This window comes from Schistocerca piceifrons, chromosome 1 (assembly GCF_021461385.2).
Source record: "Schistocerca piceifrons isolate TAMUIC-IGC-003096 chromosome 1, iqSchPice1.1, whole genome shotgun sequence".
Taxonomy (NCBI): Eukaryota; Metazoa; Arthropoda; class Insecta; order Orthoptera; family Acrididae; genus Schistocerca; species Schistocerca piceifrons.
In genome coordinates this window covers 985,855,663-985,881,919 of record NC_060138.1, presented here as the reverse complement: position 1 = coordinate 985,881,919, position 26,257 = coordinate 985,855,663, and the positions used below count along the sequence as shown (strand labels likewise).

At 40.3% G+C, this 26,257-nt stretch overlaps 1 protein-coding gene across 1 annotated transcript in view; it reads left to right on the top strand.

The window, feature by feature from the left end:
* Positions 1 to 26,257, top strand: part of LOC124776958 (lachesin-like) — an 805,533-nt gene that overhangs the window by 141,146 nt on the left and 638,130 nt on the right. The window contains exon 3 of the mRNA XM_047252196.1: positions 11,366 to 11,573. Coding sequence (XP_047108152.1) covers positions 11,366 to 11,573 — 208 coding nt within the window. The remainder of the gene's footprint in view (positions 1 to 11,365; positions 11,574 to 26,257) is intronic.

Below are 26,257 nucleotides of genomic sequence, written 5' to 3'. Positions count from 1 at the left end.
GATCACTAATTACTCTATCGCCCCCCCCCCCCCCCCTCAAATCTCTTTCCGAAAACGTACAATCCACAAAAACAAAAAAGCAATATCACTAATAGTGGCATGAAAAACCAACAGCTCTCCAAGGAAAAACAAAATTATCCCTATGGCAAAAAATACGTACTCCCTGATATACTAAACCAAAATAAAAAAGCAACAAATCACAATTATAGAACTTAATTACTCTACCTTGACAACGGACTTGCCGCAGTGGTAACACCGGTTCCCGTCAGATCATCGAAGTTAAGCGCTGTCGGGCTGGGCAGGCACTTCGTTGAGTGACCTTACGGTCCGGTCTGCTGAGCGCTCATGGCAAGCGGGGTGCACTCAGCCCTTGTGAGGAAAACTGAGGAGCTACTTGATTGAGAAGTAGTGACTCCGGTCTCGTAAACTGACATACGGCATGGAGAGCGGTGTGCTGACCACATCCCCCTCCAATCCGCATCCAGTGACGCCTGTGGGCTGAGGATGACACGGCGGCCGGTCGGTACTATTGGGTCTTCCAAGGCCTATTCGGACGGAGTTTTACTTACATGACCTTAACCTATACGGCACATCAGGCACTTTACGTTGCTCACCAAATCCAGGTCCCATCTTTTTACCCTTTGTAACTTTGTCCTCCTGATTTGCTGCCGATAGTTCTACCCTTCCTTTAAACGGTTTTATGCGACTGACATGTATAACAGTCTTTTTTTTGGGGGGGTAAACTGTAACTTCGCGTTGACCGGTGAGGCCATTTCCAAGCTGTTCCTGGCGTTCTAGCGCCTTCGTCTTTGCCTTTTGAAAATTCCTCCACAACTTCCAAATTTGGGGATTAAACCATCAAAGGGAGATGGCATTTTCCTACCGTATACCACCTTAAATGGCGACAAGTTCATTGCAGTGTGCTCATTCTAATCACATGCACATAGTAGATATCATAAATAGGTGTCCCAATCGTCGTATCAGGGACCTACGTAATAGCTCAACATCTTTGCAATTGTCTTGTGCACGCGTTCCCTTCTCCCATCAGTATGCGGATGAAACGGACTCGTCTGTAACTTCTCTATACGTCTCACACGGCATAGCTGCTTCATTAAATCCGAGACAACATTCGTACCTTTGTCCGTAATTATGGTCTCAGGCGCCCCAAACTTTAATACTCATTTGTTTACTAACACCTGTGCTACAGTACTCGCCAGGCCAAACATCGAGTAAAACGATCGATGATCGTGAGAACTTACCTATTTCCTGCAGGTGTTTTATTAAATGGCACGAGGACATACAACATCATCATAGAAAATGGACTGGACACCTCTGGTAATCATTGCAACGCCACTTTCTGGTGCGTAATGACGGTCCTCTGCGCGCATGGCACACATTTCTTAACATACTGCTCCACATCACGCTTCCTGTTCCTCTACCAAAACTGCTTTGCGTCGCACGTCACCCATCATGACCTGACAACATATGGTCGTGAGCTTGCTGCAAAACGTCCTTCCGAAAACCCTCTGGTACCACCACATTTGATCCACGCATCGTTGCTCTATACAACAAACCCTCGTTCATAACAAAATGCGGCTGCGACTTAAATGCCTGACATTCTTTATCCCTTGCCTGTATCTGCTGCCACTTTTCAACGCTCTTCCATAGCGTACTTAACATTTCTGCGCTGCGATTTAACGAATCTGCATTTGCGTGTGATCTCCCAAAATTCTGGATTACCTCGTACTCGAATTCACTAATCTCAAGTGCCCACCGATTTAATCAGCTAGATGGATATTTCAAACCAATTAACAATTTCAATGCTGCAAGATTTGTCAAGATCTTAAACTTACTACCATACAGATAATATCGAACATATGTAATATCATATATGACCGCCTACATCTCTTTCTCCGTTGTCGAGTAGTTACGGTCCGCCTTATTTAACTGCCTTGAAACGTAAGCCATTAGATGTTCCTGACCATCTACCATCTGTCCCAAAACACAAGAGACTGCCTCATTTGAAGCATCACGCGAAAGGGTAAACTGCTTTCCGAAATCCGGAAAACCCACTACTGGACCTAAAACTAACATCTATTTCAATTTTTCCGATGCTTCCTGACATTCCTGAGACCAATGGTATTTCGTGTCGTTCTTCAGCAACATGTTCAAGGGTCCGGGTATTTTCGCAAAGTCTTTCACGAACCGTCAATAATAATTACAGAGGCCAATGAACGACTGTGCCTGCTTAGTTGTTCGTGGTATCTGATAATTCTGAAGTGCGTCTATAACGCGAGGATCGGCCTGTACTCCACGCTCACTAATCACGTGCCCATATAGTTTACCTGAGTTTGCGCAAAATGGCGCTTTTCCACACTTAACTCTAAACGTGCCGATTGCAGTCTACTAAAGTCGTCCTCCAAACGTCTCACATGCTCCGGTAAATCCTTTGAATAGAGGATTATGTCATCGAGAAGGACCAAACAAATTTTTAGTTTTAATCCTCTCAGTTCTCCATCTTACAACAGCTGAAAAGTTGCCGGTGCGTTCTTTAGTTCAGATGGCATGCGTATGTAATGAAAATGCCTTCCTGGAACGGTAAACGCTGTTTTCGGTCTATCTTCAGGTGTCATCTCCAATTTATGGAATCCACTCCTGAGATTCATAGTTGTAAAGATCAGACACTGACCCAGATTATTCAGAGTTTCCGTGATGTTTGGAACTGGATAAGCATCCGAAATGGTTTACGTGTTTAGATATCTGTACTCACAAAATCCGTATTTTGATGTCCCGTCCGCCGACTTTTGTGGTACGTTGACAATGTTTACACTCCAGGGGTTATTACTCAGTTCTGTGAGCGAATCCCGTAACTGTTGTTCAATAAATTTTTCTAGGAATGGTTGCAGCTGCTTTGCTATCCGGTACGGCATCCTGTATCTTGGTGCACTATCCCCTACCGGTATGTGATGTTGCATCAGCGGGGTTGCTGGTAAGCTCCCGGTTGCACAAAATAATTCACTAAACCTCAAAAATAAGTTCTCCATAGGCATTCGATCACTGCTCTTCAAATGATTTACTCTCCCCAGTAACACTTCTTTATCGACGGTTTGTTTGTGGCTTTCCTCTAGGCTCGACCTATGGAAGTCCTCATCTTCTAAGACTACCATAGTGGCTATTATTGCACCCTTTGACAGAGTCACCTCTTCTCCACCAAAGTTATTCACACTTACCAGAATCATTTGTTTCCCGTAAATATCACTCACATGCGCTAAGCTCCAACGATAAAACAATGCGAACTATCCAACTCTTCATTGCTTAAGAGCAGTTCAACCAAATATGATGTATCCCTCGGCAAATCGGTATCTACTGAAACACACACTATCTTTCCCATACTTGCTGGTGTTTTATCCTGTTGATGGATCTTTACTGAAAACTTACGCACTTCCGTTGGTTTAACTGCAACGAAGATGAATCTTGCGCCATTGTCTCAGCTGCAACTGTTTCCTCCAGTTGAAACTAACTCAGACTGCCGGCCGTTGTGCCCGAGCGGTTCTAGGCGCTTCCGTCCGGAACCGCGCTGCTGCTACGGTCGCAGGTTTGAATCCTGCCTCGGGCATGGATGTGTGTGTGATGTCCTTAGGTTAGTTAGGTTTAAGTAATTCTATGTCTAGGGGACTGATGACCTCAGATGTTAAGTCCCATAGTGCTCAGAGCGATTTGAACCATTTTTTGAAGTCAGACTGAGTTCTACAGCGCGTTGCAAAAGCTCAATCTCAGCGTGATGTTTGTCGAGAAAGTCTAGCCCGTGAATCACTGAATAACCTTGGCCTATGCATGGCAACGCATCCACGTGTTCGATAAACTTAGTTTTCCCGACTAAAGGCTCCAGGACTGCCGTACCTAATGATTCCACGCTTTTATCACCAACCTCACGTAACATATACCGTGATGGCCCAAGTCTCCTCTTTCCCACGAGGTCCAGATTGATAACGGACACATTCGCACCCGTGTCTATAATCCGTTCATCATAAGAATAAACCTGATGTAAACAAACACAAACGCGATGATTGGTCAGAAACCGTAGAACACGTACACTGGTGTTGTTACACTTATGTATTAGATATCTTATAACTAAGTTAATTTAAATGAAATTTTAAGATATTCAAATGTATTAACAGCCATCAACGTTTTTCTTAAGCACGCTTTAACTACGTAGTTTTTATTTCAAAAATCGTGTACAGTCACAGCCTCTGCAGCGTTGTACTCTGATTGTCGCCCTGTTAATGCGCCGTATGAAAATGGCTGAGGCTGCTTTCTGTTTTGTAGTGAAACACGCGCGTGGAGCACAGTTAAAAAGTGCCGAAAAACAGGCTGTTCTTATCGTTTTCCATAAATTTACGGAGATAATCGGCTTTGAAGTTTTCCCGGGCTGTGTATACTGCATTTGTTAACTAATTCCAGATTGAACGTGTAGCGCAGTTGGTAGCGTAATTGACTGTGCCCAGCATGCGAGTATTTGTGCGTTCGGTCTAATCTCCGGAGTATCATTTCTTTTTCTCGTTCAATTTGAAATACCCGCCTAATTATAAAACTCATCATCACTTTTATGAATAATGCACGTCTTCTTGTTTCTAAATTAATATTGGATGCGAAATTCCTGTTTCCATTTCAAATACAAATTTTTAATTGATATTTTGCGGAAGACTGTTCCCGTTCATAAAATTTTTTTGAAATTAAGAAAACATAAGAATTTAATTTTTAAGGCAGAAATGATAAACCAAATCACCCGCCAGGTTAGCCGAGAGCGCTAATGCGCAGGTTCCTAGAGTCGGGTAGGCGCGCCAGCCTCGGATGTTTACGCCCGCCGGAGTAACGACGTGGGCCGGTGTGCCGGCCAGCCTGGATGTGGTTTTAGGTCTAGGTGAATACCAGGCTGGTCCCCACGTCCCACCTCAGTTACACGATTCACAGACATTTGAAACACATCCGAACTTTTCCATGATTGACTGGGTGTTGTGTGATGTCCTTAGGTTAGTTAGGTTTAAGTAGTTCTAAGTTCTAGGGGACTGATGACCATAGATGTTAAGTCTCATAGTGCTCAGAGCCATTTTTTTCCATGATTTACACTGGACGCAGACAGATGGGGTACTCGGATGCCGTCCCAAGGGGTACAGGGAGGCGGCAGGAAGGGCATCCGGCCACCCCTTCACATTAACATGCCAAATCCGATTTAACCAAGCCAACCCCGCGCAAAATGTGGGGCAAAGGTGCAAGCGATAGAACAGAAAAAAAAATGAGAAACCAAATCCTCTTTATCTGGACTATGTCTATTTTCTTATACCACAGGGGTACATAAGTATCTAGAAACAAGAAAAACTATCATTTTCACAGCATCGAGCACATCATACAATCCTGCATTTTTACGTTTGCTACTGTACCATTACAATATGAACGCAACAGAACTGATATAGAGCCAAGCTGCGGGATTTGGCCCGAGAAGTAAACAGACTGTTAAGCTGCCAGACGTACTGAAACTAACCCACGCAGCCGAATGATGGCGGGATATAGGACGGCTCGTCATAAAATAAGAGAAAATGCTGCGCCTGGTTGGCTTCATGGATTGTAATGTTGATAGGCTCGTTATCAACGTAGCAGGTGACACTTCCAGAACTGAAATGTGTTTCTCGGATTTGGATAAGGAAGGAGTTAAGAGACTGCCAGACGACTGACTATAAGTAATACTTTCAGTGGTTCAATATTTAACTATACGGTGAAATCCTTCAGTACCCTCTTATGTTACACACAGCTTATGCAGAAAATTACCCTATTGTTAATTGGGGAATTTTCATCATTCTCGTTTTTAATAAAAACGATAACGTGTTGCGGTTTTCGTCTAGACGTCTAAGGAGAGTATTGTGGGAGATTTGCAGTGTGTTATTTCATTCTACTTGAAAATTAAATGACATTCGTAGTCGAATTGCTTCTCTGCTAGCCTCTTTTTACGTGTGAACTGCAGCTGGCCACGTCACTGCAGGCTAGTTGTACCAGCTGATGGGCCAGTGCTGTCCAAGTTAAATGAGCTGGTAAAGCTGTTGTCCCGTATTATCGCTAAGTCGATGTGCGGGTAACGCACAACACGATACGTACCCTTATTATCGTACTTGACAGTACTCTAGACAGCTTGGCTGCAGTCCCACGTGAAACGGAAATCCAATGAGATTTCAGCAAACGCGGAGGAATACGTTGTGCAATGTTTACATCAGGTTTATTCTTATGATGAACGGATTATACCAAAAATCTCATTCCGTCTATACTAATTTGTGTTACGGTCTATGGGGACTGAATTCCGATGGTTGAAGCAATCTCATTTGCGTTTAACGGCTGCTTCCCTTTCTGGTGCTGTCCACCATTCCTACCTTTGCACTGAAACGCCCGGTGGCCCCCTATGCTACACGCATAGCACTCTGGTGGTTTACACTGCCTCCTTACACGCCCCTCACAACTACATCTGTAACATTGACTTCAGAAACGAACACGCAATGGTTTAGTCTCTGCTTTGTGGCTGTATCCACTTCCTCCACAAATGTTGCGAGCCTAAGAGCTGATCCTAAGTCGTCTGAGTTCTCCATCTGTACCCTCTGTGACATTTCAGCGGGTTTACCACGCAAGAAAACATCCACTGCTCTATTTTCTACCTCCTGTAACAGTACCCTATAAGCTTCTGGGTTCTGGGTCCGTACGTACAGGTATGTCTTTGAATTTAGCTTACTGGCTCTATCCGTGAATTCTTCCACAGACTCGTTGTACGACATCGACAACGTAATTAATTTCTCCCGAAAAAATCGCTCACTGTTCTGCTTTTGGTACGGCTTGCACAATCCCGAGACCCACAACAGGAACGTAAGTGGTTTGCTCAATGTCTCGTGGTAAACAACATATTTTTTGGCGTCCCCTGCCAAATGCATATTAGTAACATACAGAGTTACTTCATCTGACTACCCATGTGCTTCCGCAACGTTCCTAATATCCTTAACTAAAATTGTCACGTCCTCCATTGCCTTGCCGGACAAGGGATTAATTAGTGTGACCTTTGCCAGGTCATACGGGACAGAAGGTACTCTCAATCCAGACTTACTATCCCGTGGCTCTGATTGCGACTGATCACGACTCTCTTTACTAGCCTCAAACTCACAATTAAGTTCGAAATTTCTTTCTTTCACACTCTGAAAGAGCTCTCAAAATGCTTGTACTTGCGGAGTTAAAGCAGCAACTACATCTGCGGTAGTAGCACGTGTTTCAACTTTTTTGCGTGCTCTACATCCACCTCAATGCAACAGATTTTTTGAGAAAAAGACATATTACAAACACACATTCAATTCTACAAAAAAAATAAATAAAAAATAAACACAAATTAATTCCTCCGGCGAGTCATCATCCATCTGCACTCAATACAACTACTAGACAGATGATCAGTACGCTTATATGCAGAAGAAACAGCTGCTACAGCTCTGGTACACGGCAACTACTCGCAGAAAAGTTGCAGAATGGACATCTCACTGGCACTAAATTATGACGTCCACCGTTACCTCTAAACAAAGGTATGTCCATGGGTTCCTGTTACTTCACAAAAGTAACTCTAACACACAACTATCTCTGACAACGATAGCAAACATAAAAAATATAAATAAAACTTAGACTCACCGCCTCACATTGTGCTGTGCTGGTACCTACGTCAACTGCCACTGCCTCACTAACCGCTCACCATAAACAACTCTCGCACCAAAACCTAGCGCTGGACTTGAACGGACACTTTCCGACACAACGTATTTTGCTGGAAAGCGAACTGACCACGCCGGCCGCGGTGGCCGTGCGGTTCTAGGCACTTCAGTCCGGAACCGCATGACTGCTACGGTCGCAGGTTCGAATCCTGCCTCGGGCATGGATGTGTGTGATGTCCTTAGGTTAGTCAGGTTTAAGTAGTTCTAAGTTCTAGGGGACTAATGACCTCAGATGTTGAGTTCCATAGTGCTCAGAGCCATTTGAACCATTTTTGAACTGACCACTTCCTGACCCCACGAGCTCAGGGGTTGTAATATACCAGCACTACCGAGAAGTTTGGGCGAGAGAGATGACTTACGCCGAAGCGTGCACAGAAACACAGGCAAGTGTGTCATTGACTTTATTACATCGAAGATAAACAGTGGGCCTTCTACTGAACTCGGCGATGGCACCGCGCACCTTGCGTGCTTTGGAACCAACGCGAACGCCGCAATTTGCGGTGTCGGCGTCCGGTTGCCCAGCCTTGCTGACGCAGCGATCCACTCGCGCCACGGCAAAGTGGCCGCCGCGTACGTTAACTGCGCCTCATAGCCAGGGACAGGACTGACTGCTCCCTCAAGAGCGACTCGCAGCCCCCATGTATAGCGTCGAAGGGAAGCCGCCGATCTCCGTCGTTGTAGTAAACCTTAGAAGCTCCTCCCGAACGCTCAGGGCAGCTCGTTCAGTGCCCGCAGTCAGCTCTGCACCCGGGAGGCCGCGAGTTCGCGTCCCGGACCGCCGGACGATGTCATCCAGAGAGCGGATGCCAGCAGATGTCTCGCTCCTCGCGCCTGTGTAGGGTGATTTCTTCACATTTGTATACAGCGCCGGCCGGGTCGTGCCGTCTAGCCTGCGAACGGTGTCGTAACCTGCCTGACAGAATCGTTTCCAAATATCAACGCGCCTGCCTTCCGATGTGCCAATCGCTCTCTTAACAACTACCTTCCAGCCACGGCTGCTCGAAATTTATAAGAATTTCCAAAATCTATGCCTGTAATTATTCGTGGTGCAACAATTCGAGGTTTTTATACACAACAAGCTGATTGAAGTACAACTATTACATGAAAATTCAATTTCTTTAAAGGATTTTCAAATACGTTAAAGGAATACAGGGTAATGCAAACAACAGTTATACAACCCACTTCCATTTCTCGTTTTCACGAGATAATTTTTATAAATAGTAGTATATTCCGCATTTCATATAGGTGTGTGGATACTTTTTAACCGATAGTGTATTTGTTTTAATAATAGCCGTTCCATAGCTATACGATTTTTATTTTGCTAAGTTTTCCTTACTGCTACTTTGTGCGCCGGGCTGAGATTTCTCGATAGCAACGGTGACGATGTCTGATCCCAGACCATTGTCGTAAGCTGTAAAGCTTCAATTTTATTTTCATTTTATTTTCTATAATGTAAATCTGAAACTGGTCGGTGGTGACCGAAATCGTTCGAAACTTAACGTTATTTTGTGGACAATAAAATAGTTTTCAAAATGATTTACAAAGTGATTGGCGTCGTCTTTGCCGGCTAATGTATGTATATACACGTGTGGTGTCTGTTGTTTCGGCCATATCCGACAGAACAGACACTGCTCAAATATACACACTTTTGTGCGAGCGTGACGGCTCCTTGACGTATGTTTCAGTGCGGAAGCACTAATATCGTCAGAACTCCTACGGGAATCAATAATTTGCAAGATGGAAGGTAATGGACGAAAGACACTGCAAGTCGGTGTGCGATAAGTTGGAAATTTCGGTAGTGGACTGTGTCCGGAAGGTCAAAGCGCTCAAGAGTCCCGGTCCGGCACAAATTTTCAGTTTTTTCCATTGCATTGCCACATTGCCCTGTGTGGCTGGAAGTCTTGAGTTCCCATCCGACCTTTCCTTCTCTCTGCCTATCCTCTACTTCATATACACTGATGAGCCAAAACATCATGAACACTACCCACCGAACGGTCTAGGGCGCCTTGCACGGTCCGCGCAGCTCCCCCCGTCGGAGGTCCGAGTCCTCCCTCGGGCATGGGTGTGTGTGTTGTCTTAGTGTATGTTAGATTAATTAGTGCGTATGCTTATGGAAGAGAGACGAATAGGCAAACATAAAGAAGATACGGGACGCGGGAATCCTGCGGCTGGAACCGAGAATCTCTGAAATGGTGAAGTTGGTCGCCTGTTTGCGAACTACTCTCGTGAGCTCCTTTGGGCAGTGGTTTAAGGATGGTGAAATAACGAGTAGATCGTATGGTATTGGACTACCACGTCTCATCACAAAAGGTAGAGATCGGAGGATCGCTCACAGGCAGCGATCTGTGGCAGATCTGACGACGGAGTACAATGCTAGTGCAGGCACACGTGTTTCGGAGAACACCGTTCAAAGGTCACTCCTATGTGTTCCTTTGTTGACCCAACGACACCGTCAGCTAAGCAACACTGAGTTTTCACCGTCGATCAATAGAAATGTGTCGCCTGTCGAATGAATCGCATTTCTTGTGACGCCAGGACGATGACTGTGTCCTTACGCGCTGTCATCCATCATGGCTGCACGAAACATATACCGCGCCAAAGATGCAGGCTTGTGAGGGCAGAACTATGCTGTTGGGTACACTGAGTTGTGGTTCCATGGATTCTGTGGAGGTATCACAAGCTGGGAAATGGTCACGAATTGAACAAAAAATGGTTCAAATGGCTCTGAGCACTATGGGACTTAACTTCTGAGGTCATCAGTCCCCTAGAACTTAGAACTACTTAAACCTAACTAACCTAAGGACATCACACACATCCTTGCCCGAGGCAGCCGAGGCAGGATTCGTACCTGCGACCGTAGCGGTCGCGCGGTTCCAGACTGTAGCGCCAAGAACCGCTCGGCCACTCCGGCCGGCCACGAATTGAACAGTGACCTGAAAATAGAATAAATTTCCTTTACTTCACGTCTATGGTCACAAATTTCCGAGACTACTTGTTTCGGCCAGTAGTGACCGAAACAGGTCTGAAGATAGTTATTGCTGACCGAAACTGATAGTGTGAGGACTTAAAAATTTATAACCATAGACGTAAAGTAAAGGAAATTTATTCTGTGGTGGTAATCTAAGGCTTCATGACAGAATCGCACCATGCTTGAAGTCCCTCGCACCCTACGGCGATGGCATCTTCCAGCAGGTTAACTCTCCGTGTTACAAGGTCAGAATCGTTCTACAGTGGTTTGAGCGGCATTATAGTCATATTTAAGTCTTGTCTAGAAGATGTGCCTGATCTGTACCCACTAGAGCACATATCGGTAGCCAGCTGCGTGCCCATAAACCACCATCCAGTACTTTTCTGGAATTGCTTGATCTGTGCTTGGACATCTGCTGCCGCATACTTCTGGAATCCTGTCAAGGACTTGTAGAATCCATGACAAGCGGGATCTCTGCTGTACTGTCTTTGAAAAGTGGAGCGACACGCTATTAAGCAGGTGGTCATAATATGTTAGCTCATCTGTGTAAATAGTGTTACGGTTTCTGGAGGTAGCCGATCAGCACTGTATATGCGAGTTCTTTCCGTTCCGCTTCTAGGTGGCGTGGCTGCGCGTCGACACACAGACGATCCTGACGATTGCGACGCACGTGATCACCAAAAATCACCGCATCGGCGTCACCCACAGCGACCTGCACACGTGGCAGCTGCACGTACGGGACGTCCGGGAGTCCGACCGCGGCTGGTACATGTGCCAGATCAACACAGACCCCATGAAGAGTCAAGTCGGCTACCTGCAAGTGGTCGGTGAGTAGATGCACACATCAATTTCCCTTATGTAAATAGACTTGAATTTTTACATTCTGAAATGACACTTCGAGAAGTCTTGTAAAGTTATTTGCTCAATTGAAAACGTATGAATTAATATCCGTATAATCGTCTAAATCAGGATGTCCAACATAAGGTGTGCGAGCCATAAATGGCCTGCCATAGCCTGAAAAAGCTGTTTTTTCAGACATATCAGTAAGGGAATCAACTTTGATGAGTAATAGCATGACACATATGATTGTAAAACGCCACCGCATTATTCACCAACAACTGTTGTGTGCCAAAATTCTCGATTTGAAGAATGTGAACGGAAAGGTAGTGTGGATGGTCAGTTTCAAACCCCGCGCAAGAGGACTAAATCATAGACAATTTCAGAGACGGGATATCATGATATCATACACTACAGCCGAATTCACTGGCGCAGCAGATCGGCAACGCTCACACGGTTTTATTCTCTTTCGTAAAAAATAAAAATCTTTAAGAGCGGCAAAGGAAAAAGTATGATTTTTGGAAAATGAACAATGGTTGAATTCTCTTGCCTTTTTAGTTGACGTAGCTAAATATCTCGCTGACCTAAATCTAAAACTTAAGAGTTTTAGATTTATAAATCACTAACGTGTATAAACTGATGGACATAAACAAGTACTTATTAAAAAACTTATCTTGTTCGAGAAACAGATAGGGGAAAGATAGTTGTGTCATTGGGAGACCTCGTATTTGAGAAATCAAGAGACACTGCATTTGGACAAGTATGTTTCTTTGCTGCAAAAAATAAGGAAAGGGTTTCAGGAAAGATTACAGATTTTAAAAATCAAGGACCCTATGTGAAAGTGTGCCAAAGTCCTTTAGAGGTTAAGAATGAAGCCATGTTGCGCCTACAGATGGAGGAGAGATTCAGTTTTTAAAATCAAGAGCTCTATATGAACATGTTCCAAAATCCTTTAAAGACTGAAGCCATGTTACGCCTACAGATGGAGCTGATTGAATTTAAAAGTATTGAAAGCCTTCAAACAGCCCGCCATAATTTCCTGAAGAATGGACTGATAGAATTTTACAAAAAATATATCACACCCAGTCAGTATTCTAACATATCCAAGATAACACTTCAACAGGAACCACATATATTAGCGAGCAGTTTTTTTCCACGTGTGAAAAATGTATAACCTGAAACTAGATCTTCGCTAATAGAGCGAAGTTCTCAGAATTTCAACATCATAGAATTATCTCCCGAATATCGTGGGTCTCTGAAAAAAGGTCTGTTTAAGTTTTCGATTTATTCGCTTTACTTTTCACTAACTTTAAGTTTCATATTACGTTTGAAATATTCCAATACAAGAAATTTTTCCTGCCTACGTAGGAAAGTTGTTTAATTTCCATTGGTTCAGTTTCTTTACAAAATATTTTTTGGCTGGTCCACCATGGTCATAAAAACAATGCAGCCCACTTCGAAATTTACTTTGACACTAAATATCTAAATAATAATGCTTTAGCCGTTTGATTGTTATTTAAATTCGTTTGCAACTCTGTTGGAGTTTCGGCTCTGTAGACGTTTTCAAGTCATTCATTGTAGTCCTCTCGAAATCAGTTACACTGAGTGCTGTAGCACATCTCAAGAACATCACATTCATGGTTGAAGATCAGGCTGTCTCTATGTGAAGGATGTTATGTTCTAGACTTGTGCTGCTTTTTACCATCTGTCTGCTGACTGGTTTGATGCGACCAAACCTGAATTTTGCTCCTGTGCCAACCTAACTTATAACTAACGTCCACAATTATTTGTTACATAAATTCCAATATTTGCCTTTCCTCTGTTACATCCGTCTGGTGCTGTGAAGGTTGTTCCTTGATGTCTCAATACATCTTTTATCATCCTGTCCTATCATTTAGTCGGTGTTCTCCACATATTCCTTTCCTCCCCCAATGCGCGAAGAACCACCTCATTCATTACTAATTCTGAACATTTTTCTATTAAAAAATCGCATCCCAAACTCTTCATTTCACTTACATACAATTCTATGCTCTAAATGTATACTGTCTGAAATTTCCTCCTGAAATTAAGGCCTATGTTTGATACAAATGGACTTCTTCCAGCGACGAATGCCCTCACATCCTGTGCTCTTCTGGTTATTTCGTTCTTCCTGCTTAATCCTTCATGAGAAAATTCGCTGCCACGATAGCGGAATTCCTTCAGTTCGTGACAAGAGCCGAAGAGGCATTAGTATCCAAAAGGAAATAAAAATGAGGAAGCATTATTATTTAATCTCTTAATAATGGGAAAATCATCTGTACAATCGTTTGCACTTGTTTTCTGTCCTCTTTGAGTAGAGTAATGAATATGGGGAGAAGGTTTCGGTCTGCTATATCCACCATTTATAAAGTAGAATTATAGTTTATTTTAGGCTTACCAATGATTCAATAAAGCAAAATCGTGACCCACTGCTTGTATGTCGACAGATACAGCGTCCACACCAATAATAACACAAAACGTAGGCGCGTAATATCGAGGGCCACATACACAATGGAGAAACGGACTCTTTTGACAACTGTAGCAAAAATGCATTAAACTAAAGGACGATTTAGCGCTCAGTATTTTCTGTAAACGCACACACGGACATATACTAACCATATTACGCATTTAAGGCTCCACGGCTCTCACGTTGCAAATAACTTTCAACAGCTGCCGTGGTCGCTGAAATATCATACAACACAAATGACGTCTTTCCATATTGCGCACTTAGTTGTAGCGTAAAAGAATTCTAATTTTTAATGGATGAGTTAGTAGTATTGTATACAAGAGAAATCAACAATAATAGTAACTCTACGATGATGTGCTTAGGGATAGAATGTTATTACTCATTCCAGAGATGTCAGAAATGTGATAAATCCGCTAGTCCCATAGACGACCCTTTCGGCACCACTCTCCTAGTATTTCACTTCAGATTTGGCAGACTGCCGTCAAGAAAATTCAAGGTGGTGGAAAACAGCACCATATTCCCTATGTAGAAATGATGGCACATAAAAAATGTTTTTTTCTTCCCCCACTCTACTGTCTGGTTTGGTACAGCCCACTACGAATTCCTGTTTTATGCCAAACTCTGTAACCTCCCCACAAAAATTTAAAAGAAAAAGACAATACTTAATACAAATGGGAGCCGAGTGTAACCTCCCCACAATAAATTTCAAAGAGTGTCAATATTTAATTATGAATGCTAATGGACACTGCTCTAAGCGTAACCTGCCCACAATGAAATGTACTGACAATGGCAACAAAAATGTGAAATTCGCAATCTGACTCAAATATAAATTCTTCACAAAAAATTAAAGTCTATTCAGTGATAAGAAAATTCAATTAAACCGAAATATCGGTCTTTGGCCCTGTGCAAAACAATCAGAATTAAAGTCTTGCCTCAGAATAACTGGATGTCAAATTTCTGCTCTTATCTTTGGGCACGGCTTGGAGGAACTGCATTGCAAATAATAATATTCCTTTTTTCTGTAATTTTACTGAAAATTTTCTTTAAAAGAAGTGGAATGAAATGGGAAGTGCAACGAAATCTTTAGTTCAATAAAAAATAAAATTTTTGAAAAAATGCTTTTAAAAATAAAAATTATTATTGGGGCATTTGTTGGAAATTAATTACAATAAATAAATTTTTACATTATCTAATGATTATATTAATTAACAGTATACCTCATTCAGCATCTTGACCAGTGTTGCCGACCGCCTACATCACACAACCGCACTGGGCTGCTACTACTGACCGACCGCTCTGCATGACGACTATTAGCGTACTGCACTACATGACGACTAGTAGCGAACTGCACTGCACAACTACTACTGACCGACTGCTCGTAACTAAATCGAGCTACAGACTTCCACGACTACAGACAGAGTACAGCTCTGCATAGCGACAACTAGCGAACTCGTCGCAACACTCGCGCGGTCAAGCGCATACTCTCTGGTCAGAGATGCTGCAATGCCTCGCCATCGCTGCTGCGTTACATACGTGTTTCATAACCCTCCACTGGGGGGGCAAAAATTTGGCAGCGATGGTGAGTCATTTGGACTTGCCAATCGCGGCAAAATTTTTAATTAATTAATAAACTTCTACAATTTACAGAATATTTAGATGTAGTACATGAATTAAATGTTGTGCACACGCACTAAGTACAAAATATATAAGACAAAGACAAGATGTGAGTACAAAACATAGTAGCAAATCAGAAAAATGTATATACAAATTATTTGACAGAAAACAAAGTGCAGAGGCACTGAAAAAATTCATTGGCATATTCAGAACAAATAAACAGACTGGGAAAAAATATTATGTTGACAAGTGACATGAGTGCACATGCACTGCAGTTGAGAACATATCAACAAATGATGAAATGTATATACAATTAGTAACAAATGACATAAGTGCATACGCATTGAAGTACTGAATATACAGAATAGTACAAATCATATTGAAAAATGAGAAAAGTGTACAGGCACTGAAGTTCAATAGAAAACATATTAACGCCTAACATAAGTGCACATGCACTGTAGTTCAGAACATATCATTAAAATTAAAATGTATATACAATATAAAAGACAAGAGTGTACATATACTGTACTTCAGAACAAATCGAAAAATGTCTTTAGCATTTTCGCAATAAATAAACATAATGGCAAAAAAATCATGTCCAAAGTGCACACGCACTGAAAAAATGTCTTTAGCATTTTTACAACAAATAAACATAATGGCAAAAAAAAAATCATGTCCAAAGTGCACACGCACTGAAGAAATGTCTTTAGCATTTTCACAACAAATAAACATAATGGCAAAAAAAAATAACTGTGTCCAAAGTGCACACGCACTGAAGAAATGTCTTTAGCATTTTCACAACAAATAAACATAATGGCAAAAAAATCATACCGATAAGTGACATAAGTGTACTCGCACTGGAGTTCAGCGAATCGAAAAAAAAAAAAAATGTGTAACCCACGAACATAAATGATGTTACCAAAAAATGATTTTCACTATGTGACAAGAATTAGGATAGGAAAGGGAAGGATTGCATCATGGTTGTAGCACTTTAGATTGCACACAGCTGTTCTGAAAGTCCATATCTTTCCACAGAAGTACAACACCAAGTGACACAACTTGAAGTTCTTTTCCCATCAGAATTTATCAGTGTAGCCAAGACACTGAACTGTCGTAGTAATGTTCCATGTTTTCATTTTGGCAGTACATTAGGTACACCAAACAGTGGGACCATAATAATGTCTTCATCGCTCACGGTGGTGCACAGCATCTCGTGTCAACACCACGCTCTTACAAGGCACACCAACGTAGAATTAGTGCAAAACCAAAGATAGTGCTCCATGATCACTGGGATAGACAGGACAAATGGACATTGCAGTAATTCAGGGTAGTCAGCTTATGAGGTGAAGGACATCAAGTCACATAATATTGACAATTACAGACTTAATTAGCAGTTTGTGGCATTCATAGCCCAGTTATTGAACATTTCTGTACCAAGTATGTAGTATTACAGAAAAATGTTCATTAATTGTTTTACATGGAATCAGTAGCCTTCTTTTCCTAGTTACAAAGCATTATGAAATAATCGCATTCTTTTCCAGTTACAAAATATAGTATAATTAATTAATCATTTGTCTTCCAATAGTAATAATCATTAGCTTTTTCCTAACCACAAAGCATTATGAAACAATAGCATAGTTAATTAATTATGTGTCATTCCAATCTAGTAAGAATTATTAGCCTTCTCCTAATTACAAAGCATTATTAAACAGTCACATTCATTTCCAATTACAAAGTATGGCATCGTTAATTAATTATTTGTCATTTCAATAGTAATAATCATTAGCCTTCTCCTAATTACAGTTAATTAATCATTTGTCATTCTAATAGTATTAATTATTAGCCTTTTCCTAATTACAAAGCATTATTAAACAGTCACATTCATTTCCAATTACAAAGTATGGCATCATTAATTAATCATTTGTCATTTCAATAGTAATAATCATTAGCTTTTTCCTAATTACAGTTAATTAATCATTTGTCATTCTAATATAGTAAGAATCATTAGCCTTCTCCTAATTACAAAGCATAATTAAACAGTAGCATAGTTAATTAATTATGTGTCATTTCAATCTAGTAAGAATCATTAGCTGGCATCACGGGTAATCGTATTACAATAAACAGTGGCAGTCATTAGCTAGTGACAAAGCATTATTTAAATATATACTTTTTTTTTGTCTCATTAAGAGGTCATTACTCAAGTGACATACTATTCAGAGTTGATCAGTGTTATTCAGAATTTTCTCAAACTGATATCTCTACTTGGGACTGGTAATACATTTTTTTTTTGTTAGCAATGCATTGCGTTGGGATCGATAATTAATTGCTGAGGCATAACACTATTTGCTTTTGACCTATTGCTGCAAATGAGGATAGGTAACGTCATTCGTTATGAGTCAACTGTAGCAAGATTATGGAACAAGGCATTATATGTGATCACATTTATAAATCATAAACACAAATGGGTAAAAAAATAAAATGCAAGTACTAGAACAGGTATAATAAGTAACAGGCTTAGTAAGTATCATGAAAAGCTTCTCCTGGAAAAAATACAAAATGGATTATTAACCTGAAAGAAGAAACGCACACTATGCTGAAAAGTAGTGAAGTTCGAATTAACAGGTAGTGAAATGTGTATAGAATGTGTTCCATAGCTGTCCTTTCCAAAACTTTCTGTCATCCTACTATGCAATGTAACACCTGCTGTCAAAGCAAACTGCAACAAATACTTAAATAACTACATAACATAAATACATAACTTCAGCATTATCCTCATCTGTAAAGAAAAAAACTTCATTATCCATCACTTCATTATCCATATTATCATTACTTCATTATCATCATCACCTGTCATCTGCAAAAAATCACTTCATTACTCATTATACAACTATTCCTTATCTCTAACATATTTCATCACTAAAACTAAGATGTGTAGTTCTCTCTGACAGCCTGCATCAATCACCTTGTATTCTGAAAGAAAAAAATTAGTTAAGACTGCTATTCTACGATGAGTATAGTATATTCTTGTTAATGCTTGTTAATCCTGATCCATTTACTCTTCCTCATAAAGTTATTGCATCCTCTTTTCGTTTATTTCGTAGGTGAAATTCCCATTTCTGTTGAATTTATTTCTTACACGCATCATTTCTTTCTGAAATTGATGAACAAAGATTAATGTCTTGCATTTAAATCCTATACTCACTAAATAATGACTGGTTTATGGTGACACAATTAAGCATACAGCATAACATGACAGAAAACGTAATATGTCAAAGACATTGACAGTGTTCAGATGCAAAAATGTACACAGAATAATACGATGCAGCAGCAAAAATGTAAAACAGTCACGATGTTGAGATGTCATAAGGCAAAAAACATGTCAAAGTCGACTGCTGTGTGTTATATCTTAACTATTTCACAGTGCATATAAACAAAACATGAAAACAATCGTACATAAAAAGACAAAATGTGACGTTCGTTGTGTTCAGCTTGTATGTAGTGTAGTTAATCGAGGCGAGAATTAAAGCCTTTAATAAAAAAATGTAATGAAATTAACATGTCATTAGCTAACATTGCGTAATTAGTCATAAAATACGTAAGTTCGTCTGGAAAAGTATGCACGGTCTGATGTGTAACGACAAGAAAAGCGACCCGCTAACCTTACCTTGTCGGGCACTTGCCAAGAAAAAATACGATAATCATCAGTAATTAGTCAGGTGAAATAATTGCATTAGTAAATGGCATCATAGTATGTTGAATCATACAGTGGTTTCACTCAATAAACGGTTTAATGTTTGAGATATAGTGATTGCCTTTCGATTTTCTGGTTCTCAAAGTTTCGACGTGTACAACATTGGGGTGAGGGATGCTGCGAATCCGATATGGACCTGCGTATAGAAGTTCAAATTTACTGCACTTACCTTTTAATTTGCTGGATAAATAGTGTGTACGTATTAATATCTTCTGTCCAACGTGAAAGTCGCGGCGTGTACAAACCTGTTTTTGCTGTCTTCTCCGGCGCTCTGCGGCACGTTTGATGTTGTTCAGCGCAATGTTAATTATTTCGTGGTGTCGTAGGCGACGACTTTTGGGGAATTTTACTAATTCTTTAATTTTGTTTGGTGGTTCAAGGTTTTTCAGTATAACAGACGAAGATAGCATAGTGGATTCATTTGGAATGGAATTAATTACATCTTGGAATGAGAGTATGTGTGTATCCCAATCAATATGTCTTTTGTGGCAGTATATTCGGCACAGCTTACCAATTTCTTTCATTAATCTTTCACAGGGGTTCGAAGAAGCGTGGTACTTGGATATATAGATCGGAGAAATGTTTCTGGCTCGTAACATGCGTGTCCATACGCTACTACGAAATTGTGATCCATTGTCAGAAATTACTTTCATCACATGCCCTACATGAAATAGAAAATGTTTTACAAATGCTTTCGAAACAGTTTTAGCAGTAGCTTTGCGTAACGGAGTGAAAGTAACAAATTTTGAAGTGAGCTCAACAGCGACAAAGATGTAGCAAAAACCTCTGTTAGTTCTCGGAATTGGACCAAAAATATCTACAACGGCCATATGTCTTAATTTAACAGGTATAATGGGATATAATGGAGGAATATGTGAAGTGGTGTCTGATTTAGCTTTCTGGCAAATTTTACAAGACGCTAAAACTCGTCGTATACGTTTCTCCATGTTGGTAAAATAACAGTTCTGTCTCAGTATAAGAAAACATTTTCGTGCTCCGTAATGTGCGTAGCTTAAATGAGTGTACCAAATTAATTTGTTAACCAGTTCGTCAGGAATGCATAATAACAAATTGTTGCTGTCAGGATGAGAGCGGCGAAACAGAATGTCATTGCGCACAGTGTAGTGGTTCCTAATCGTAACATTATTCTTATCTTGCCAAAGGTGTTTAATTTCTTTCCACACGTTGTCTTTATTTTGTTCTTGTGCTATGTCCTGTAATGACGATGAAATAAAATTTTCAAATGCAACTTGCTGAATGTACATGACACTGAAATTTGTTTTGCAGAAGTTGGTTGCTACGTCTTGCTGATTGTTGCCGAGTGAACGCGATAGTGCGTCTGCTATAACATTTTGTGTGCCGGGAATGTGAACTATTGTAAAATTAAATTCCTGTAAATACAGTTTCCATCTACTTAATCTATCGTGAGTGAATTTAGCTGAAAGCAAAAATTGTATAGCTCTATGGTCTGTGTAAACGGTGGTATGTCTGCCATAAAGAAAATGCCTAAATCTCGTGAAAGCCCATACAACACATAATGTTTCCAATTCTGTAACGGAGTAATTTTCGTTCAGCAGGTGACAAAATGCGGCTTGCAAATGCGATGTTTTTAATTACTATTGAACCATCTTCTTCAATTTCCTGGAAAATATGTACGCCTAAAGCGGTGTTAGAACTGTCGGTGGCAATGGAAAAATTTCTGGTAAGATCTGGGTGCGATAAAAGTGGAGCATTCAACAAAGCATGTTTCAAATAACACTCTCGTGAACAAAATTCTGCGTGTCAAAAGTAATGTTTGCTTACGTTACTGGAGTATGAAACCTGTACTGTGTCTGGTCAAATTCTGTCGTACGTGCTATTATTTACGGAAGGATGCTGTGGCATTTCGACTATTTGAACTGCTCTGTTAATTCTTACTGACGTATTACGCTATGGATGACACCTATTGTCTGTTTCATTCATGATTATTTGTTGTTGCTGATGTTGTTGCTGCTCATAAGATCGACTGTTATTAAATGTACGCTGAAAATTGTGCTCATCATTTTTACGTCTGTCATGATAGTAATTTCTATACGGCGCATTGCGATAGGAATTGAAATGGTGTCTTCTTTGTACGTAGTTATTTCTTTGCTGCTGTGCGTTACTATTTGTTGTAGCTGGGACTATACGTGCACGCGGCGAAACATTAACGTTTGGTTGACCTTGTAGACTGCATTGTTGGTTAGGTATGCTAAGCGGCTTTCATGCTGTTGCGGTGAAAAACGTCTATTGTTACAAAAAAATGCGTTTGCTGTTAATTTTACACATACTGACGATTACGATTTTATCTGTTATTAAAGTTCTCGTGGTTCTGGAGTGCCTAATGAAAATTGTCACATTCGGTAAAAATTTGTCACATCGGGTTTTCTTTGTCATTTTTCTTAATTCTAGGTAGAGCAATAGTTAAAGAGCAGTTTTGATAGATATAAAGGATAGTAGAAGAAAAGGCAGCAGTGCAGAAAACTAAAGATGAAACAGCACTACTACAGCTCGGGGCCCTATGCTCGCTACGGCACATATTCATTAAAGGGTAATGAATCCCCTGAGGTCAATTACGCACTGCAACTAAATTTTACCTTCTGCGTTGCACGCAATAGCGGTAAAAATTCAAAAGCAAATAGTTGTATCCATGTTAATTCTAGTTTCTGCATTATAGGCAATGCTGTTGTAAATACAAAAATAAATTGTCGCATCTGGTTCAAAGCTAGCTTCCGCATTACACGCAATAGCGGTGAAGGTACAAAAATAAATTGTCGTATACAGCTCAAAGCGTGTACCTGTGTTCTGTCATTATTAAATTCTTTACATTTTCTTGCGGATAAAAATTGCTCGTAATCTACGTTCTCGTCATTGAATTTGTAAACACGTTCGGGTTTGTATGTGAATCTGTTTGTCTGTGTCATTTCGTACTTCAAGTTGCGTAGCTTTTCAGATTTTAAGTCGCGTAGCTTTTCGGATTTTAATTCGCGTAGCCTCTGTAAATTGTTCATATTATACACGCTGCGTGACTCTGACAAATGCTCGCAACGTGGCGGGTTCTGTGACGTATTGGTGACTGAAATAATTGTTAATTCTGTTACTTTACTACTTTCGTCAATTTGGTTGTTCTGACGTTCAAATTTCTCGTCAGCTTCTGTATTCGGAGTGTGTGAAACTTCCACTGACTCTAAATTAATTTCGTCGCGAATCTGTACTTCGTTTTTAGGGCATTCTTCAGTGACTGCATTAATTTCGTGTATCAGTGTTGCGTTTGCTGAACATTGTTCAGTGACTGCATTAACTTCGTCTTTATGTAATTCTGTTGTGCTTACACGTGTGCTACTTAATTCTTGTGCAACAGTGCCAACTTCTTCATTACTGTTATTAGCACAAGTCTTAGTATCCACACGTAATTGTCCTCTATTATCATAATAATGCGCGGCAATGGCTTCAATCTGTTCATTAAGCTGTTTATTCCGTTCACTAAGTTGTTGGATTTTTTTATTAATGTTGTCTTGTTCTTCATTCGATTGTTTATACCTTTCATTAATTAATTCACTTCGTTTGAAACTGTTTTTCAGTCTTTCATTCATTAGTCGTAAAATTGCTATAATGTGATCCCGGCCAAAATTATCTACTCCATTCTCTGTACTATTTGACTGCGTATTTGCAATTGTCGCGTTTTGTGTGACCATTTGGTCATTCTTTGGTTCATTAAAGGCTTTCCCCGTCAAATGTACACTCTCATTCACTATTTCGGAATTAAATAACTCCGGCGTACTTTGAGTATCCTGATCATTAGAAGAATTTGTCTGAACGTTATTTGAATTTTCCAAATCGGGTGTATTAAGCTCGGCAGCGCTCATTGCAATAGAGCGTCCCGCGTCATCAATTGTCGTCAAATTAACAGACGAGACAATTGAGTTCGTTTGTTCATTATCGAGGTAAAAGTCATCACTAGTGGTTGGAACGCACCGATTGTCAGTGAACGCAGGATTGTCATCATTACACTGCGTGTCACAGTTACTATCGGTCACGTTGTTTAAGTCGGTAATTTCGTTCATAATACCTCGCGATACACTATTCACAGTCTTTCGCGGCATTTTTACAGTAGTCACAAATATTCACAAAACAATAAGCACAATGCAAAAACAACCCACAAATACAACAGAGCAAACGAATTGTCGTTGATCTGTGGAAAGAAAGTCACAAAATTAGTAAAAGCGTTGCGCCAAATCCTAATTATATCTAAGCAAATAAGAGCAGATATCTGACTGTTTTTCGAAAGATTCTCAACGAAATACGATCCTGGTCTGGGTGTCGCCAAGTGTAACCTCCCCACAAAAATTTAAAAGAAAAAGACAATACTTAATACAAATGGGAGCCGAGTGTAACCTCCCCACAATAATTTTAAAAGAGTGTCAATATTTAATTATGAATGCTAATGGACACTGCTCTAAGCGTAACCTGCCCACAATGAAATGTACTGACAATGGCAACAAAAATGTGAAATTCGCAATCTGACTCAAATATAAATTCTTCACAAAAAATTAAAGTCTATTCAGTGATAAGAAAATTCAATTAAACCGAAATATCGGTCTTTGGCCCTGTGCAAAACAATCAGAATTAAAGTCTTGCCTCAGAATAACTGGATGTCAAATTTCTGCTCTTATCTTTGGGCACGGCTTGGAGGAACTGCATTGCAAATAATAATATTCCTTTTTTCTGTAATTTTACTGAAAATTTTCTTTAAAAGAAGTGGAATGAAATGGGAAGTGCAACGAAATCTTTAGTTCAATAAAAAATAAAATTTTTGAAAAAATGCTTTTAAAAATAAAAATTATTATTGGGGCATTTGTTGGAAATTAATTACAATAAATAAATTTTTACATTATCTAATGATTATATTAATTAACAGTATACCTCATTCAGCATCTTGACCAGTGTTGCCGACCGCCTACATCACACAACCGCACTGGGCTGCTACTACTGACCGACCGCTCTGCATGACGGCTATTAGCGTACTGCACTACATGACGACTAGTAGCGAACTGCACTGCACAACTACTACTGACCGACTGCTCGTAACTAAATCGAACTACAGACTTCCACGACTACAGACAGAGTACAGCTCTGCATAGCGACAACTAGCGAACTCGTCGCAACACTCGCGCGGTCAAGCGCATACTCTCTGGTCAGAGATGCTGCAATGCCTCGCCATCGCTGCTGCGTTACATACGTGTTTCAACTCTTCATATCAGAGTAACACTTGCACCCTTCGTCCTGAATTATTTGTTGTGTATATGAGAATCTCTGTTTTTCGCTAGAGTTTTTACCCCCAACAGCTCCATTTAGTGCCTTCGATGCCCGATGTCTTAACACGCGTCCCATCATCCTGTCCGTTCTTCTCGTCAGTCTTTCACACGTACTTCTTTTTTCGTTCAGTCTGTGAAAAACCGCCTCATTCCTTGTCTTATAAGTGCTTCTGTAGAGGAAGACATAGATTAGAATACATCAAGCAAATAATTGAGGACGTAGGTTGCAATTGCTATTCAGAGATGAAAAGGTTGATTCGAGGCGGGTCGCACCAAATCAGTTAGAAAGCTGATGCTTTCTGCTATTCAATTTTTTATGTCTTCCATGCGTAGTCCTTCACGTATTACTTTTCTTCCAACGAAAATACACTTCGTGGTCATACGCCAAATTAAAATAACTGTAAATTTGAATAATTCAATTTCAATGGTGTGTTTTCGGGTGTACAGTTAGGTTGTTGACGCAACGAACAACTCGATTGTACATCCGAAAAACCACCATTGATAAATTTTGCCAAGAAAACATCATATCACACTTTTGCAAGATTAAAATAGCAGCAAAGTATTCCCTTTTCTTAAGAGCCTTGAACATCGATTTCTGCCAGAGAGGTGTACTATACACTCTGCAAGTCACTTTGCAATGCGCGATAGAGGGTTAAGATGTTGTGACTTACGGAAAGGAGCAGCTCTGTTGCTACAACGCACTTCATGTAGCTGACAGTCCATCGTGGACGATTTTTTCAAAGACAGTTCTAAATGTTTGTTATCTGTCTGTCATATTAGGCACGGTGGATGTCTTATATTATACCAGGCGCCTCACATGATTGAATGTGAAGTGTAATGGCATTTTAAACTGCAAGTTGCAACATGTGGTACTATGCATGTAGCAATGCACGAAGCAGAGAAAGGTGAGGTACTAGCCTCCAGAGTATAAAGTTATTTCAACGCAAAAAAAGAGACAGAAGTATCCACAAAGGGCATGTGACAATTTAAAAGATATGGTCAAGTAAATATTTAAAGTATCACAGTTAAAGTAACGGAGACCAAGAATTTTTCAATTTATTACAGAGTTAAAAAAGTAGTCTTTAACGAAATTTTACTCAGTTTAAAAGTCATACAATTTTCAGTTGAAAATCAGAATTACTCTATCATTAGCAAGATGAACAGACAGAATAAGACTTCAGTGATTAAATGTAATCTAACTGTAATCTGCTTCTCTGTGTAAGGATAGCTGACTCAACACATCGATAATGGTCTGCTTTTCACATGCGAACGTGTTGTTTACAAATTAAAAAGGCCACTCATGGCAATCGGACACTTTGCTATAATGTAAAGTTAAAAGTGTGCTACACATACCTCACTTACAAAAAGGAGTATACCCAATTAATGGGACATGGAACACGGGATCTGTGCCGGAAATAATTACAGGCTGAGCAATACTCGGCACACTACTGTGCATGAAAATCATGATATACACTTATTACCAATTCCCGA